Source organism: Clarias gariepinus, chromosome 11 (genome assembly GCF_024256425.1).
Source record: "Clarias gariepinus isolate MV-2021 ecotype Netherlands chromosome 11, CGAR_prim_01v2, whole genome shotgun sequence".
In the NCBI taxonomy this organism is placed as follows: Eukaryota; Metazoa; Chordata; class Actinopteri; order Siluriformes; family Clariidae; genus Clarias; species Clarias gariepinus.
This window is the reverse complement of record NC_071110.1, coordinates 27,418,325-27,438,914: the sequence shown is the minus strand read 5'-3', so window position 1 is coordinate 27,438,914 and position 20,590 is coordinate 27,418,325. Positions and strand designations below refer to the sequence as shown.

Genomic DNA, 20,590 nt, shown 5'->3' with positions numbered 1-20,590 from the left:
GTTCTTTTCTACATCCTAAAACAATACTGAAGGCGTTCAAAATATGCAGTAATCTCCTTTGAACAGTTAATGTTGGGATGCATCTGCTACTTATAATCTGTAAATCCTTTATAACGGGCATAATTTGTTTGTTAACTGGTGATTTTTTAGGTAACTGGTGACTCTAAATGAACGTCTCCTCTGAAGCAGAGGTAAGTTTTGGTCTTGCTTTCATGGAATTTCTTCATGAGACAGTTTCATCGTGGTGCTTGATGGGTTTTGCAAATGCACTCGACACAATACTGTTCTTGCAAAAAATATTCTAGAACAGCTGACCTGTTTTTATTGTTGTGATTTAATTAGAATTACAAATCCAGTATTGTTCTAAAATGTATTTTAAAAAATACAAACTTGTGTCCAAACTTTTGACTGGTATATAAGACTTCCTGGAGCCTGCTGCTCACTGCAATGTGAATGGGGTCCTCAACCACTTTCACCATGATCCATCAGAAACTTTAAAGAAAATATTGAGATTAAGTCTGTGTCATGCTCATCCCTTGTATTTAAGCATAATGTTTATATTATGAGGAATATATTATAATGTATTTGCCACAAAAGCAGAGCATGGAGCTTGTTTCCATTTTGCAGCAAGTACAGCAAGCCATTAATGCAGCTCGAGAAAATGTCTAATGGATTCTGTGGCGGTTATATATTAAGATCCCGCAAGAGAACAGACTCATTTTCCTCTGAGACGGAAACACCGTGTAACAGAGATACAGGACACTTCTACATTTCTGTGTGAGTCCTGTACAGAGCTGTGATTGTGTACAGCTGTGTACGGCTTGTCCATCAGGCAAAATGACTAATAATCCACTATGGGGTTGCTATATTCTCTAAGCGCCTGTGCTGAACTTGGTTACCAATCTTGTCTGAGTATTATACAAGATGAGCTGCAACATTTAGAGCAGATAAGAAGGATCGCTTAAACACATTTAAACATTTAACCTCCTGATTTAAGCTGAAAACAAATCACCTGCAACAAATTTCAGTAGAAGATTAATAGTAATTCTCTGTCTAAGTCATTTTCCTAGTACAAATGTGGGCATGGCATTATTTTAAATCACATTTTATCTCCTTAAATGCAACAAGGCATTCGATTAAATATTATATAACATAATTCATTGTTTTAAACAGATGTATAATGGCTAGAAAAGTAATTGGTCCCTTCTCTATCATCACCACCATAAATTAATGATAGGCCATCATCAGATTCTGGACAAGACTGGTCATATACAGTACTTATCAGATGTTACTTAATCTAAATTGTACTGCATTATATTGCAAAATATCAGGGTATCGCGATTTAAAAGCGAGCGACAATGTTATATTTAACGAGGGAGATTAATTTCATTAGGCGCAATTACGGTTTTTGACTACATGATGGCAGTGTTGGGAAAGGAGACAGGGATTAAATCAAGTTGGTTGGTATGCTTTACATTGTATATTTGTGCCAAAGAAGTGTACGCCTCACTTTGTCAGACTTGAGAACTAATTCGACTTACGAACCTGCTCCAGGAACTGAGCTGTTCGTAAGTCGGGAACTACCTGTATAGAGAAGTTACACTCTAGCTTTGGTGAACGTAGTTGGGCATATCTCTAAATATTTTAAGATTATGCGATAGCTAAAGTATTTTACTTATTTAGGAAATAACTGCACTCTCTTGGCTGCTACCTGTTGATAAGGGAGAAAAAAGTGTGGGGGAAGGTTGCAATTTCTGAATTCTTATCTAAGCTTTAGAAAAAGAAAATGATTAATCCATTAAATATACATACTTAAATTGTTACAAAGCACAATACCAAACACACAAAACCAACAAAGCATCTAGTACACAAGGAGGAAAACACTGTGTCGGCTCAGCTCTAAATTGCAAAGGAAGAACCGCACAGTCGAATGATTACTGTAATGACTTTACATTATTCTGTACACTCCTGCTCAAAACCACAAGCCAGCAAAAGACAAGGAGCACTACATCTTCGGGAAGCAAATGTAGTTCCACTGTACTTTTACCACGCATCTGTTTCCTACGGCTCATTCACAGAGCGAACATTTCTGGGTGTTCCCCCCCCCCAGATATGATTGAGGGAGTCATTTGGGAACGAGAAGAAAGATGGGAACTTTAGTTGCCCTATAGATGAATGTGAAGACCTTGACAGAGTAGCAAAGCACTTTCAGACAGTCTAAGCTCCCCTAATGAGTTTATATGTTTTTCTCCTCCTCTTGGAGTTTGGCCAAATTTAACTGAGTAATTGTCAGTAATGTGTTCTTATACAGCTCTGCTTACATCATTGTTCGTTCGTTCTTTCTTTCTTTGCTCTCTCGATATCTTCAAAGCTGTCAGTAAGTAAACAGATCTTGGCAGTTAAGTTTAAAAGCAGATAGTGATGACATCATTTTCAAGTACAATTATAAGCTATGTTTCTAATGACTGACTTCCTTTCCAACAGGCAGAGTAGGACCGGGAATTTAGAGAAAGCAGATTAATGATGCAACTTAGACGCTTAACTAATATATTTGTACAAGTGTCCTCGTTTACTGGATATATTAAGTGTGACGATTTAAATCATAAGGGTCAGCTGAAACCTGTATATAAATGATAAATGTCTTGGATGTCTTGGATGATGGCAACATACATGAAGACAGTCTACAAAATCACATGCGCGTATGCCATACAATATGTCCAACATTATATGTTAATTCGTTCATCTTTATTTTATTTCTACTTTATGCATTATCTTGGATCTAGGACGTATTTAAGGAACAATGGACGCAGGGGAAAAGAAGGATGTATATTAAGATAAAATGCATGTGCAATAAGCAGTGTGTGCCTCCCAGTGTTTAAATGAACACTGTTTAGTAGGCCTGAGCTATATACAGTATCTAAAATAACTGTCGTCATAATCCTTTCTTAAGAGAAACAAATACAAGTCTGGTGTTATTTTTCCTATTCAATTATTTTGGGTAATACCAGCTTATTTTAAAAGTTATTTAAATAACTATGCTTCATTGGCAAGGGAAAAAAAACCAACAACCTACAGACAGGAAAAAGTGCCTGTTTTACACAACGGTACTATGATAATCTGATATCGGCAGTGATGATATCAGATTACACTGCATTATCCATTAGCCCTATAGGTCAGGAGAATGGAGGGGAAAAAAACTACAAGTTGTGACAGTACTGTAATAGTTGTACATTCTACCTCAAATCCACTACTTGCACACATACTTCCACGTTCTTTTCCATAGGGCTCAGTCAGTTCCGGTTAAGCAATGGCTACGTTCTACACCCGCTGTCTTCAGGATCTCCCACGGATTAACGTTACTGACGTGCATCGTATTTGCAAAACAACCATATTTTATAAGAAAATATATATATACTATATAAGTAGGGTTGGGTTCCGAAAACTGGTGCCAATACGGCACCGGTACCTATATAGCCGGTATGTACCGGACCGAAAGAGAAGGCGAATTTCGGTGCCTCATTTCAGTGCCACTTAAATGCCTGAACTGTCGATTGAAATATTTGTTCTCTGGGGCTATAATGATAGAGTTGTAATAAGCATCAGATTCATTAACACACATGATCGCTAGTAAAATTTAAATACTGCATTCATGGGGTGTCAGAATTGATCAGAAAAATAAATTATTTCCTTAATTAGAAAAATCTTGAGAACTTCGGAAAGCTTTGATAATATAAATCCAAAACATTGTTGCAGTAATGTTACTGTCTGTTTTATTTTTAAAGATTAAAAGGTTATTAGATTAAATAAAAAAATTAAAAGCACAAATCATCAGGAAATGAGACCATCCGAGATGAGTGTGAATGCAGCAACTAACGTTACACAGCAGGTGGTCTACCGTTATCTTAGCTTGGTACATTAAACAACTTTCGTTAAAATGCCTAAAACTAAACGTTCAATAACAGATAACAGATAACATTAAAGACATAAAGTAGAATTTTAAAAATATAAATAAATACAATTATATATACAGTGGTGTGAAAAACTATTTGCCCCCTTCCTGATTTTTTATTCTTTTGCATGTTTGTCACACTTAAATGTTTCTGCTCATCAAAAAACGTTAACTATTAGTCAAAGATAACATAATTGAACACAAAATGCAGTTTTTAAATGAAGATTATGTTATTAAGGGAGAAAAAAAACTCCAAATCTACATGGCCCTGTGTGAAAAAGTAATTGCCCCCCCTTGTTAAAAAATAACTTAACTGTGGTTTATCACAGTTAAAAGTTCAATTTCTGTAGTCACCCCCAGGCCTGATTACTGCCACACCTGTTTCAATCAAAAAATCACTTAAATAGGAGCTACCTGACACAGAGAAGTAGACCAAAAGCACCTCAAAAGCTAGACATTATGCCACGATCCAAAGAAATTCAGAAAAAAATGAGAACAAAAGTAATTGAGATCGATCAGTCTGGTAAAGGTTATAAAGCCATTTCTAAAGCCTTGGGACTCCAGCGAACCACAGTGAGAGCCATCATCCACAAATGGCAAAAACATGGAACAGTGGTGAACCTTCCCAGGAGTGGCCAGCCGACCAAAATTACCCCAAGAGCGCAGAGACAACTCATCCGAGAGGCCACAAAAGACCCCAGGACAACATCTAAAGAACTGCAGGCCTCACTTGCCTCAATTAAGGTCAGTGTTCACGACTCCACCAAAAGAAAGAGACTGGGCAAAAACGGCCTGCATGGCAGATTTCCAAGGCGCAAACCACTTAAGCAAAAAGAACATCAAGGCTCGTCTCAATTTTGCTAAAAAACATCTCAATGATTGCCAAGACTTTTGGGAAAATACCTTGTGGACCGACGAGACAAAAGTTTAACTTTTTGGAAGGTGCGTGTCCCGTTACATCTGGCGTAAAAGTAACACAGCATTTCAGAAAAAGAACACCATACCAACAGTAAAATATGGGGGTGGTAGTGTGATGGTCTGGGGTTGTTTTGCTGCTTCAGGACCTGGATGGCTTGCTGTGATAGATGGAACCATGAATTCTACTGTCTACCAAAAAATCCTGAAGGAGAATGTCCGGCCATCTGTTCGTCAACTCAAGCTGAAGCGATCTTGGGTGCTGCAGCAGGACAATGACCCAAAACACACCAGCAAATCCACCTCTGAATGGCTAAAGAAAAACAAAATGAAGACTTTGGAGTGGCCCAGTCAAAGTCCTGACCTGAATCCTATTGAGATGTTGTGGCATGACCTTAAAAAGGCGGTTCATGCTAGAAAACTCTCAAATAAAGCTGAATTACAACAATTCTGCAAAGATAAGTGGGCCAAAATTCCTCCAGAGCGCTGTAAAAGACTCGTTGCAAGTTATCGCAAACACTTGATTGCAGTTATTGCTGCTAAGGGTGGCCCAATCAGTTATTAGGTTCAGGGGGCAATTACTTTTTCACACAGGGCCATGTAAGTTTGGATTTTTTTTCTCCCTAAATAATAAAAACCATCATTTAAAAACTGCATTTTGTGTTTACTTGTGTTATGTTTGACTAATAGTTAAATGTGTTTGATGATCAGAAACATTTAAGTGTGACAAACATGCAAAAGAATAAGAAATCAGGAAGGGGGCAAATAGTTTTTCACACCACTGTATATAATATAAAAAAAAACAAAAAAACAAATACAATATACAAATAAGGGCACATGGCAGAGAGTGCAAACCAGACAGAGTAGTGCAAATACAGACATACTGTATAGTGCAAAAAGAGCTTGTAGGTATGATAAAGAGCAGCCCTGTAACAGACAAGGGTCTTATGAGGTAGACTAAGATTAGTATATATAGATAACACATTGTAAATACTACCCTTTACTGGTGTTCTGTAAATGTACAGTAACACTAAACATGTAGCTCAAGTAGCTGTTTTTTCAGCTTCTTCACTTCATTAGAAAGTTCCTCTATTTTAACACATGCCAGGTCTAATAATGAAGGCTCAGGAATGCTACAGTAATCGTGATCCATTGCTACGTTCAAAGGTATGGGTTCGACGGATACCACTCATTGGACCACGATGCTTTAACGGCGTAATCATTCCAGGCAACAGCGCCAGTTACTAACTTTTTTCGTGCCTCTGGTGTATGCGGCTTAATTATCTGATCACTGCTAAAATGTTTACTGCAAACCTTAGAAGCTTAGGTAGGACAAAAACGTTGAACTTCTCAGAAGATGTACGCAGTGGAACACAACAGTATACGTTGTATACCTTCTGCTGTCTCTGAAATCTATAAACACACTTTTTTCTGAACATTTCTTCCAAACTCCAAAACAATGGCCGACACACCGGAACACAGCGAGTCCTATTACTTCAAAGCGGAAGTACGTAACGAGTTTGTGTGCAAGTAGTGTGTTGCTCAAACTAACTAACTATCTGAATAATTAATCAAAGCCAGCCTTTCAGGACCTGAACACAGTACAGTCAACGCCCGGAATTCATGGGAGTTACTAACGTTCCTAGAGCACATGCGAATTGTGAATAACAGCTAACTTTGGATGTGGTTTAAAAAAAAAAAAAAAGGCAATAATTGCCTATAACCGCCTAAACCTGAAATCTGCTCCCAAAACAATTAAATTTCATTCAAACTCGGCTTAATACAGTAAAATAAAATAATAAAAAAATTTACAATGTTGTACAATACCGATGTTATCCTTACATGTACTGTAATTCATGCAAGCGTGTTTTCTTTGGTATCAGTACTGCAGGGTAAATACGGTAATAATTCCCAATGCCAAGCCGCGTTTTCCTCTACCATTGCTTTGTGTTCTCTCTACAGTTCTAAAAAAAAAAACTACACAGTATTATATTCTATGTAAACATTTAGCTGAATTTACATTAATGTTAGAAAACTATCATATTGTTCTTAATAGTTTAACTGATTATGTATTGCCACGAAAAAAGCCATAAAAAAACAACATAATGGAAATATCTGAGGTTTCCACGAAATTGTGGGGGTTTCCGAGAACAATTATTAGTTACTAGGAAAAACTATGACTAGAACTAATTGTTAATTCCTTTAACCCATTGGAACGTCTAATTAATCTTGAAATTAGCTTAATCGATTAAAGCTAAAGGTAGTTCAGTGTGTTTATAAACGCAGTCTAATTAGCTAGAGCTACAGGTAGTTCAGTTGTTTATACATCCAGGCCTAAGCACATGGGGAAAAAACGTCTGCTTTACAACAGCCTATAATTTTTTTTTTTTTTTAAGTGATAAAAGGTTAGGACTCAGAATAAAAACTTACTTTCTTAGGTGTTCATGTTCTTTAAGAAAAAGTTCTGTCCGCCTGTTGTTCACTCCTGAGCCACTCTTGTACGTCCTGGGGGAAAAAAATGGAACACATTAGCATATTGTTCATATTGATCAATGGATATAAAACACGATGCTCAAAAACCTCATTATGCATGAAAATTGCATCGTGGAATCACTAGACCCATTAATGATGGTGATCTGTTTACAAAACTAGTATGAAGTAAACACGATGAATCATGTTGTTCCAGGAAAATAATCCACAACATGGTGGTGTGATGCCTGTGATGCTACTACCACTATATGGATTATGGAAACTGTGCCCTGTAGGGTTTATACCACTTACATTACTCAATGTTTAATTTATTAATGAACAAAACATTTGGCTTTTTAACTGTTTAGAGATAAAAATGATTTTGGTGTGCAGTATCCATGAGACACGTCAGATTTTCTGTAATCACTTACATTTTATCTACACGGGTCGTCCTCGACTTACAAACGAGTTCCATATCAGGAGTGTGTTCGTAAGTCCGATTTGTTCTTAAGTCCGACAAATTAAGTCTTATATGACTTTGACACGAATATATAATGTAAAGCATACCAATGCACTTGACTAAATCTCTGTCTCCTTTCCCCACACTGCCATCATGTATCCAAAAGCCATAATTGCATCTAAGAAAATGAATCTCACATAAATGTAACTGCGTTGTCTCTGTACCCTCAAATTGCAAGGGGAATACCAAGCAGCATTTTTCGTCTCAGAGCTGTTTTCCACTGTATTTGACTGTGAACTGTGTTTTGTTGGAAGATTTTTTTTATATTTTTTTTAAATAATATATTAAGAGTGACAATTCAAGTCATAAGGGTCAGCTGAAACCTGTATATAAATGATAAATGTCTTGGACATGATGGCAACATACATGAAGACAGTCTACTAAATTACATGCATTTATGCCATAAAAAATGTTTAACATTATATGCTAATTCATTAATCTTTATTTCATTTCTACTTTATGCATTATTGTGGATCTAGGACGTATCCAAGGAACAATGGATGCAGGGCGAAGAAGAAGGATGTATATTAAGATGAAATGCATGTGCAATAAGCAGTGTGTGCCTCCAAGTGTTTGAATGAAACCGTTAGGTAGGCCTGAGCTATATACAGTATCTAAAATAACTTTGTCATCATAATCCTTTTTTTAAATAAATACAAATACAAGTCTGGTGTTATTTTTCCTAATTGATCATTTTGGGTAATACCAACTTATTTCAAAAGTAATTTAAATAACTATGCTTCATTGGCAGGGGAAAAAACCCAACAACCTACAGACAGGAAAGAGTGCCAGTTTTACACATCTGCACTATGATAATCTGATATCGGCAGTGATGATATCAGATTACATGGCATTATCCATTAGCCCGATATGTCAGGTGAATGGAGGGGAAAAAAATTGTGGTAGTGCTGTAACGGTTGTACATTCTACCTCAAATTGCTTAAACTAAGTAACTATCTGACTAATTAATCAAAGCCAGCCTTTCAGGACATGAACACAGTAAAGTCAACCTCTGAAATTCATGGAGGGTTACTAACAATCCTAGAGCACATGCAAATTGTGAAAAACAGCTAATTTTGGATGTGGTAAGAAAAAAAAAATGCCAGTAACTGCCTAAACCCAAAATCTGCCTAAACCCAAAGCTCCCAAAACTATTAAATTCCATTTCAAACTCAGCTTAATACAGTAAAATAAAATAATATGGACATTTTATACATTCACTTACACAATGAAAATATTGAATATAATTTTAAACATTGATACAGTATTTAATGCATTGCAGTGTCTATTTTTTTTTTCCTACGTGAGCTACTTGAGTGATTAAAATGGAAGTTTTTTGTTTTTTAATTAAACACCATTTTGTTTAATATTAGACTTCACGTATGTGAGGCATCTGCCATACAAATCTGTCAGAAACAAACTGTTACCGCGCTAATTAGTTTACCTAAAAAAAAAAAACACACACACAGTAAACACACACACACAGTAGTTGTGTATTTTAATACACAACTACTGTCAGAGCCACTGTTATAGACAACTAATCAACTCCGCCAGGATCGATCCAACTCATTGATTTGACTGCAGCGTAAAACGATATTATAAAATGACATTAAAAAAAAATTTTTTAAACACGCACACACACACAGTTAAAAAAATAATATTAATTTCCCACGAGCGTTTCAATGCCTTACAGCTACAACACTTGTGATACTTTCAATAGTACGCTGCTGACATCCATCATTAATCTATAAATGGTAGGCCTGCTTCAAATCAAAAATTAAACTTACAGAGGGCATTGCATTTCAAGTCTATTAATCTGAGTTGCCCCCTCGAGCTTGGCCTAGTGAATCCTAGCTAATTTAACACTGAGGCTTTCTTCTTCCTGCTGTCTACACGGGAGAATCTGGCCGGTGCTGCCACACAAAGCATTTAGTGTGAATAATGAATGAGTGCAGTGCTGGGAAGACCAACCCTTTCCAAGGAGTTAATCAGGGCAGTGGCAAAGCAAAAAGATATGTCTTGCCATGGTCTGCAACCACCGAAGGCTACGATCCTCACATTACTGCCCACACAAATTAAAATCAAACGGAGTAATGGACAGGACGTGTGATGTAAAGGTATCGGGATGTCAAAACTAACAAACAAACAAACAACAACCAAAAAACATCGTCTACCCCTTTTGTGCGCAGTAGGGCGGGTTTACTGCAGCTACACAGATATGGAAATGTGGATATCACTCTGGTCAGGAGGAAAATGCATTCACGGTTCTGACAGATGATTTAATCATTCTAACAACGTTGTAAAAGACCTGGGCTGTAAAACACGCAAGCATGCGCATATACACACACACAGCCACACACAGACAGAGAGTGACCATAATTTCTGCATGCTGGCATTTCCACTGTACTCTCTGGTGCAATGCAGATCGGGCAAAATGGGGGGGAGGGGGTGTATGGGGCAGAGGCACACAACGTACACAGCGACAGGGAAAAGCTCAGTACAGTAATCACTGGTGCCCTCGTGCTGAAAGAGGGACTCTGCAGCCACACACACAGAGGGGGGAAAATTACTAGGGACAGCAGTGTACTATTCAAAGACGGATGTGTTTTCCAGAAGAAGACAAGCTGACACCTGGTGGTCGATTAAAATAGTGCATACAAGGTGTCACTCAGAGATATTCTCTAAACCGGTGGTCCCAAACCATAGTACCGGGCCCGCACAGCAAAAATTAAAAATTTTCATTTTATTGACCATCAGAGTGTGTAGAAGTGTTTTATTTTGAAAGATGATCAGATCGCCTCCCATTCTCTTGCATCTGCACATCGCAACATGTGATTCACACGCTCCGAGCCCGCTCAGTAAAATAAATGTTGCATTAAAAGTTTTTTTTTAGACAACTTTAACCTCTGCTGATATTCGGCGGAATATCCTCAAATCTCCACATAATCATTGAAACCCTGTTTCCGTTTTCAACAACCTACGTCTGAGAGACAGGATCGTCTGCAGTGACGACATAAAAAAAAAAATTAAGTACGAAGCGGACTGAAGATGAGGAAAAACATATTCATGGAGGAATGTCACTGTCCCAAGTCTCTTCCAGATGGGAACATCTCGTCATTATAAGACGTTATAATCTGTGTTATGGTATGTTGTGTATATATAACTACAAATTATAACATTCTGAATAATTTCTATCGTTTATAATTTATATCGTAGTTGTGCTTATATCATACTTGTACATATTTATTCTTTTATTTATTTATTTATTTATTTTTTTTCCTTTTTAATAATCTGCACAGTCTGGAGTTTGCCGCAAGTGCAAAAAAGTTTAGCCAATAAAAATATTTTTTGCTCAGGTTAGCCAATAAATATAAATAAATAAATAAATAGATAAATAAATATATAAATAAATAAATGAATAATCTAGAATACCTAAAAAAACCTCAATTGATGCAGGATTAGAATAATTTATTAGATTTTATTTGTCTATACATGGGAAGAATTTCTTGTTGTTGATTCTTATTCTATATAACCACATTTTTCAAGTTAAACCTGACTCTGTTTTCTACACATTGTTCGGCCTGTCTTCCTTTTTTTTTATTATACCTAATAGGGTGTATTCAGTCTATTCAGGGTTCAATATAATGTCCATCCAGGATAGTAGACTATATGGACATCATTTAGGGGTGTAACAATACGCCAAACTTACAGTTGCATACATAACAGTTTCGAATGCACGGTTTGGTATGTTCTCGATAACGATAAGTGGATGACATTTTTCCTTTTCTTTAATTAGGAACTTAACATGTAAACATATACACTTGTACAAATTTATTACAAACTGCCCATAACGTCCTGAAAAAAAGTTTCGTTGTTGATTTGCACGTTTATTTTAATGTCCACATGCAGCAGGACAAATACCGTGTTATGTCACAAGGCCTAAGCATCTCAAAATGGGTCTAAGAACATGACAATGAATTCAGTGTTCAAGGTGAAGTTGAAGGTGTTTAACAAGATATAAAAAAAGAGCCAAAAGAAAACTATTCAAGTTTGAATGCATTACAGCCATCACAGTTGTATTCAACGCATTTTTATTCAGCTTTCTTTAGACTTGGCGTATATTGAAAACAAACCTGAATAACAGTATTCTGACTGGAAAAAATATCGCACTGTCAATATAACGAAAAATATAAAACTTTCTGAGACGGTAACTAATACATGATGGGACACCTCGACTGTGGATACGTGGAGTCACATGTGAACCGCAACTGGGGAGCCAAAAGAAAAAAGAAAAAAAAAGAAAAGCAAGACCCACTTACTCGATGTCTTTCCTGACGGATCCAAGGAGATCCTCTCTTTCTCGGACGGCTAAAAAGTTGGATTTGGTTTTGTGAAACTCGTGTGTGTAGTCCTGCAAACAAACATTAGGATAACATTATTTATGCCCACCACAGCGAGAGCTATAATCTGACAGAGTTTGAGTAATTACTAGGAGGATCCTAATTCTGTGTGTTCTCAAGCAGCGCAATTTCTTAAAAAATTTTATGAATTTATTTAGTTTCCAAATTAATATAAATGAATAACATAATGAACATTAGCAATAATGATTAAAGTACACATTACTATTATATTCTATGAACCACTGGGAATTTAAATTCTATCTCTGTCTCCAAAAAAACTCAACTGAATCAGCATTAGAATAATATTTGTTCCTTAATTTTAATTAACTTTTTTAATTTAATTTCTTAGTGATTGATTCTTATTCTATATAACCACATTTTCCAAGTTAAACAAGACTGTTTTTCTATACATTGTTTGGGCTTTCTTTCTTTGGTGTTTTTTATTTTTTTATTATCAAAACAAATAGGTTGTATTCACTTTATTCTGAATTCAATATAATGTCCGTCTAGGGTAGTACAATAAATTTGGTGCAACAATATGCTATTGCACAGTTTCATAACGTTTTGATAATGTTAAATGAATTTTAAAAAAGCATGACTTTTCTTTAATTAGGATTTAACTTGTAAACATATACACTTGTACAAATTTGTGACAAACTGCCCATAACATCCTAAACACATAAGGAAAGCACAATGAAAAAGTGCAATAAGTTGTTTAGCTTCGGGTTAATCAATATACCAAACATACTTGTTTGTTAAAACTAAAACACTGACTGTACAGTTCACTGTTTGAGAAAGAAAATATACATCACAAATCTGAGTTAGTTGCTGAGCAAGTTGCTAATAAACCCAGAACATGGGGGCGTCCAGTTTCTCACTTAACCTGCTAACTGCATTTTTTGGGTCGTGAACTGATTTGTTTTGTACTCGGGGGCGTTCGTGAACCGAGGCTCCACTGTAGCATGTACATGAAGCTGTTACCAAGATGGAATTAGGAATTAAAATATTCTACTAAAGAGGAAAGGGGAAAAAAAAACTATGACTCCAATAAATGTCTGATGGAAACTGTTAATTACTTTTCAGCAAACATGCTTTCTTGGCTTTCTGAATAATTAATAAGGAAACTGATAAATAATATGGAAACCTGCAAAATATGCCACAACTTTACTTTTAAACACAGTACAAGTTAAAAGTTTTGACTCAAGCTTGGAGTTATTGTTTACATTCTAGAGCAATACTGGATTTTTTTTACAACAACAAAAAAACCTACAAAATAACATGTACGGCATTTAGTAATTGAGTAACAACATCAACAGTCAGTTATTATTTTAAGACATGAATGTCATCTGTACTGGAATAGTCCTTGCCAGAACAGTATTGTGTCGAGTACATTTGCAAAACCCATCAAGCACCATGATAAAACTATCTCTCATGAAGACCTTCCGAGGAAAAGCAAGTCCAAAACTTGTCTTTGCTACAGAGGAGAGGCTCATTTTGAGTTCATTTAGAGCCTCAAAATCACCAATTAACAAACAGCACCTCGGATTAGAGCCGTTATTAGGGATTTACAAAGTATAAGTAGCAGACACATCTCAATATGAACTGTTCAAAGGAGTAGATTGCTTTCCACATGGAATTAGATTGTATCCAAACCTTTGATTGGTAATATATTTAGTTATATTTTTAAGACAGATTTAAGATTATTTTAAATATATATATATATATATATATGGACGCATGTTCTTAAGTTCAGGGAATACCTTAAAAAAATAAAATAGACACAAACACTTCTTGCCTTTGTCTATATAAACATTATGAAAATCTGAAGGTGTGTGAACTGGTATAGGAAATGTCTCACCTGCAAAATGTCTCTGTGCCTCTGCAGTGTGTGCATTAGTGCAGCATTAAGAGAGGTCACACCCGGTGTGCTAGTGTACTCTGCCATCTTATCGTTTATTCCCGTAAGCTAGGAGGAACAATAGAACAAATCAACCAACATTTCAACTTAACATCTGGTTCAAACAAAACCAGGAACAGACAGACTGCTCACACAGACCTGCAGTAGCTTATGCTTAAAATGAAATATCTGTCTTAAATTACATACCTAAAATCAATACACCGGTAAAAACCTTAAAACTACAGAGGACTAAAAAAAAAAAAAAAAAAGAATATTGAGAAATAATATATTCTGTACAGAAGTCCCTTTTTTCCATTATGCAAAGAAATACTTGTTTAACTGCAGCGCATGAAACTATTTTAACTTTTGCATGTTTTAATGATGGTACACTTCTTAAAAAAATTTTGTAGTGACACTGACAGCGTGCCCAATTAGCAAAGGCATTTTGTGCTTTAAAAAAAAAGAAGCTCAAAGTAACAAAAAAAAGGTTATTCCTAAACACGGCACGTTTTAATCATTCTAATCAACTTAAGAGAATCAACTCAGTTTTGCAGGGATGTTTTACACAGAAACGCTGACTAATTTATCACAAAAACAGGTCACATTAGATAAAGACGTCATCTTAAACAAGCATTTAATGTTTTCCTAGTTAGCTATTTTCAAATGTGTGCCTGTAGATATACAGCAGTGTGTTAACCAGTCAGTTTGTAAAAGGGTTGGTTTAGTAAAAGTGAAGTTTTGAGCTTTTATGTGCCAGATTATAAACTGCACATGCATCAAAGTGTGGGCGCGTCTTAAATCGACTGCTGGAGAAAATTTCATAGATCTTTTGTAGTACCGTACTTGTATATCTGCCTGCACCATAAGTGAAATCAAAATGGTGAGTAAAAGTGATGTTATGATCTGGTTGTGTGCCAGATTTAATAATCTACTTTAGAGCTAAAAAAAAAAAAGCTAGATTAAATATTTTTACTGGAATTACTTAGCCATTTTACTACAGCCATTTAGATCCTATCGATTATACTACTTAGAATTCAATTTTATTTATTTTTTCAGTAAATTCTGGTTTATGTGAACTATTTCTGTGTAATAATACAGTCAAGCATAATTTTTAACATGGCTGTGTGACAACATATTATAAGCATTTTAAATTAACAATTTTGTACATTTCTTTCAAAAAATGTGTTTTTATTAACGTCTCTGAAATAAAAATATTAATGAATAAAAGCTTTAATTTGTAAAGTAGGGACACATGATTCTTGCTGAAACATAAATCATGATTTTTTTTTCATTTGGAATACAAATCAATTTTCTCACACGAGTCTTAATTTTTCAACAAAAACATTTATTGCATTTAAAAAAAATTTTTAAAAAGGGAACAAAAAAAAGAAGAAAAAAGTGCTGTCTACACACAAAAAAAGTTGTTTTTCCTTTTTTTAGAGGCCTTAAAATCAATAACTTCAAAGCTGTTTAAGATAAATACAATGTTAACAATAAAACTAATAAAAAGCACCTGTACTTCATTAACGAATCATGATCTGGTAATCAAATAAAATATATATTATTACTTCACAGTATGATATAAAAATTTATGACACAGACACATACACAGACCAAGACCACAAACACCGGCAACAGGCCAAACAGAATTTCTGTTTAAATATAATATAGATTTTTTTTTTTATCAGCATGAAGTAAATGTCATGCTGTTTCTTAGGTAGTTTAAAATTAAGCACACATTTTACACAATATAATTTATTGTTCTTAAAGCTTTTATTGCACAATCTTAACACAGTTCTAGTGTTATTCTGTTTAGCTTTCACACTTTTCTCAGAGTCTCTGTGTAACATAAAATCAACCTTAGAGTTTACTTAGCTAATAGAGATAGCTGATCGAATAGTAACATATCATTTAGTGTTTAGGAGCCAATTAGAACCAGGTCGTCAGAATGTTCACAAAAGTTCTAAGGAAACAGTGTGGTGAAAGAAATAATCTAATGAGCATAAAGATATAAACATTTCAAGACTAATCTAACACATACAGTACATTTGTTTCAGACCGACAATGCCTGTTGATACACAAAGGGTAGGCAAAAACATGCAGACGGTTTTAATCCAACCGTCTACGCACAGTGTCTCTTCATGAGCCTCTCTGACCATTTTTTGACACTCAAGAGTTTCTCTCAATAAAGGAATTTATGCACTCTTTGAATTTGCAGCATTAAATTCTTTGAAAGCTAGTGTGTCACATAATCTGGTTTACATACCAGGTGTGTTTTCCCATCTTTTTCTGTTCATTTGAGCTGGTTATTCACTCTCCTGTTTACACCAAACAGTGTGTTAGAGTCCGCTGCTTGGTTACTGCTTACAGTGACGCACTTGCCTGTCCTTGCTAGTGCTCTTTCTCTCAGCATCTTTCTCCATGAACGTGTAAATGTGTGTTCCTTTCATTGGTAACTTTGCAGAAGAATTTAAATTTGTTGTTATTTTTCCCCCCTTTTATTTTTACGCCTCATATGCTGTCACCTGTAACGACTACTTTTTTGCTTCTATCGGTTTCACTGCTAAATTCGAAGGGGTTCCCAGGTTTTTTGTTTTTTTTCCCTTGACATCTTGACTGCACTCTTTCCCTTGATAAGGTTGAAAGTATAGGTTCTTGCACTATATCGCCATCTAAAGGTAAAAGATGATAGCTTACGCAAACATTTGGGACATGTCCTGCAACTTAATTTTACAGAGCGACAATAACAATTATTTATTTTCATTTTGTTTTTACAGTGGTGTAGTGGTTAGCACTGTTGCCTTGCACCTCCAAGGTCCAGGTTCGATTCCGTTCCCAAATTTCCCAGACTGTGTGAATGAGTGAGTGAGTGAGTGAGTGTGTGTGTAAGTGTGTGTGTGTGTGTATGTGTCCCCTGCGATAGATTGGCACCCTGTCCAGGGTGTACCCTGCCTCGTGCCCTAAGACTCCTGGGATATAATCCAGGTCCCCGTGACCCTGGATACAGGATAAAGCGGTATAGATGATGAGTGAGTGAGTGATTGAATTATTTTATTTCATTTTGGAAAATGTTTTAAAACCCATAGTTTTTTTTTTTTTTCATTTTAGTATACGTTAAATATAACCCTGGTGTGAGAGTGCCTAACTTCACAAACAAAATTCTTGGCTGGTAAAAAGACATTTGAAATAAGGTGGAAAAACTTTTTTTTATTAATTTAACTTAAATTTTGGACAAATTTACTACTGGGTCCACAACTTGACATACTAACCTTTGCAAGAAGCTGCTCAATCTCAACCGACATCGTCTCAAACATTCTGTCTTGGGTGGAGTTGTTAAGGAGTGGTGTTGTGTCAGAACTACAAAAAGAAAAAAAAAACAGAGCAGAAATATGTATAATTCAAAAATCCATTAAATTAAAATAGTATGTTTCACATCCTCGTTTAAAAAAGGTACCTGTCTCCTCTGCGGCCATCACGAGAGCTGCTGTAGCTGGTGCACAGTTTGCTGAAGGACACCAGCTTCAGGTCGAGCTCATTCTCTAACTGTCTGGCTTGTTTCCGCAAATCTGCACAAACACCAACACAAAAAATACACAAAAATGATGCGTCAGTGCTGGTATGTTTCGACATCTCTTTCGCTTGAAGTAAAATCATTAGAACATGGAGTACAACTTTAAAGAAAAGGCCAGGAGAGAATTGAGGCGATATCATGTCCCAGATTAAAAAAAATATATATACACTTTAATCTATTCTAATTCAATCATTTATGATGTAAACACCATGCTGTTATGTACATTTCGCATCATCCAGATGTCAAACCAAACTGGACCGGTTTAAACCACATACACACTTGTTGCTGAGGTAGGTCATGTAGAAATCAGAGCTGTCCATACATGTTTATTATCTAATAAAATTAATGTCAAAATGCCAAAGCACGAGCATGGCTGCCGTATATAATTTAAATATTTGACTGTGACTATTAGATCAGACTGGTTCTCCCAAGAACAAGGGGTGTTCCAAGATAAACTGGGACTTGTAATTGATCAGAACGAGGAACACAGCTATGAGGCAAAAAACTCCTTAATACCCTCTCGCTACACTAATCTACTACTTATCCCAACCTTTTCCTAACGCTTGGACACAATCAATGAAGAAAGTTTACGCCGAAACCATAATCGATCTGCCTGCTTCATGTCTGAAACCCTGGCCTCCCAGGAATTCCTTTAATGGCCCAAACATGTGGAAATGGCTTGGAGCAAGCAAAATCAGGACTGTACAGGACAGAGATGTTTGCAATAACTTCCTGTTATGTGCTAGCGGTGTTGGTGAACACCCACAGACAGATCTTCTGCAAGTTGGAGACAAGTTATCTTCTTAAGTTTTTTTTTAAAAATCAGGCGTTCTACTTGAATCATAGAGGAGTTGTTCGATAAATATGATCCTGAAATATGAATCTGTATAATTATTTAATCGCAAAAGGCTGCAATTGATTACAGATGACACAGCTTTGTCATATAAAGCTATATGACGTGTAATTCGGGCTTGGGACCAACAATGCATCCAGTGGCTAGGGTTTGGGCATTGGGTGGAAATCGATATTAAAAATTAAATATATATATATATATATACACACTTATATATCGGGGTGGAGGGGAGGGATTTATCCCGTCATGAACTGCAATTCTTTTGTTTAGTGAAACACATATCGCCACACTAACTGCAAAATCCAATTCTTAAAAACTATTTATAATAGAGATGAAACGGTCGATTGCCCAGTAAGCAGAACTGGCTGGTTGTCAGTTTGATTAGCCGTGACCGGTGATAACCTTAGATATCCAACCGAGAGCAGAAGCTTCCCAGTGGCGGCACAGAAACACATTTTTATGGTGTTACATTTTCATAAATCGTGCAAGTTGAAAGCTTCTGATCTCCCTTTTTCTTCAAAAAAGTTGAGTGATATTAATCTTATTTACACACATTTACACAAGTCTCAAAACACAGCAAGCGCTAATTAGTGAAACTGATGTATATTAGATTTGCATGCCTGTGTGGGAAGCCATTCAACCCATATGCTCAATGTCAAGTTGAGTTTTGACTCATTGGAGGTGGTAAAACATCGCCATTTCATTATAATCCTACAGGTGGTGCACTCTGAACTATTTACACATTTTCATCCCGTGTGGTAGGAGTGAATTAAGTTTGTTTAAAAATAATAACTATGGCGAACAACATTACAAGATATGTAATGCTCAGTTGTAAAGTTAGTTAGTTTGTATTGTTTAAGTGAGAAACTTAAAGATTTTATAAAGAACCAGCTACATTAAATTACCCAAACGTTTTTTAAAAGGTCAAAAAATCAGGGGGAGAACGTTATAAAGGCTGAAATAAGGACATTTTGTTAAAATATTAACTAGGGCTAAAACAGTTCCTCGAGTAATTCGATTTAAAAAAAAATCGAAAAAATTCAGATTCAAAATTTTCTGCCTCGAAGCTTCTTTTAATTAATTTTAGAAGCTTGCGCTATATCTTTGTGCTATTATTTGTTTGGCGTGACACAGCGCGCTTCCGGATGCAAGACGCCAGTAAACACCAACGAAGAAGAAGCACTTACGTCACCCACAAAGCAAAAGTAGACGCAAACAGTTAGCTGTGTATTTCTGAGCAAATTTTCAATAAAAAAAATTAATTAAAAAAAAAAAAAAAAAAAAAAAAACAGTTAGCTGTGTATTGATTTGAGGGAGCGATAAAAATATCAGCGAGCCACGAGATGAAGAAACCATCAAGAGAAAACGACAGAAACTGTCAGTAAAGGCTTATCTTATGTCTGCGCTGTAAATTAAGAAAATTTTAGTCTTGAAAGTTAAGTTGCACAACTTAGTGTTTTTTGTATAATTATTTATTTTGTTTTTTTTTTTAATACTAAGTCATTTGAAATACCTTTTTTTAGTTTTTGCTTCTGAGAAAAGGCTTTAAAATTAGAATGTATGGCACTGTTATGCACTCAATTCATCTCAGTCAACTTTAAGCTATTCCTTGTATTGTGAATAATGACAATGTTTATTTCTAATAGAATGCTGTATGCATTTAAAAAATAAAAGTAGATTTTTCTAAAAAAGAAAACCAACTAATATTTGTTTCTCTTATATATGTTACATTGCTGTTTAATTAAGCAAAAGTACATTTTATCCGATTACGTGATTAAATTTTTTGGTAGAATACTCAATTACTAAAATATTCGATAGCTACAGCCCTAATATTAACCCAAAGGGATGCTGTACAATTGACTCTTGACATTGTTGTTGAGGTGGAATTATAGTTGTAAAGTTACTTACACATCATGGTGCATTCAAACTTTAAAAACAGTTTGCTGTTTAATCTTAAAGCAGATACTGACTTAAAGCAGTGCTTCTGCCTAGTTTCTACTGATATTTAGTGTCATA

At 35.6% G+C, this 20,590-nt stretch overlaps 1 protein-coding gene across 1 annotated transcript in view; it reads right to left on the bottom strand.

Moving 5' to 3' along the window:
* gosr1 (golgi SNAP receptor complex member 1) overlaps positions 1-20,590 on the bottom strand; it is a 39,215-nt gene that overhangs the window by 18,038 nt on the left and 587 nt on the right. Inside the window, exons 2-6 of the mRNA XM_053507375.1 lie at positions 17,605-17,716; positions 17,420-17,507; positions 14,112-14,219; positions 12,173-12,264; positions 7,295-7,369 (exon numbers count right to left, since the gene is read on the bottom strand). Of these exons, the coding sequence (XP_053363350.1) occupies positions 7,295-7,369; positions 12,173-12,264; positions 14,112-14,219; positions 17,420-17,507; positions 17,605-17,716 (475 nt within the window). The remainder of the gene's footprint in view (positions 1-7,294; positions 7,370-12,172; positions 12,265-14,111; positions 14,220-17,419; positions 17,508-17,604; positions 17,717-20,590) is intronic.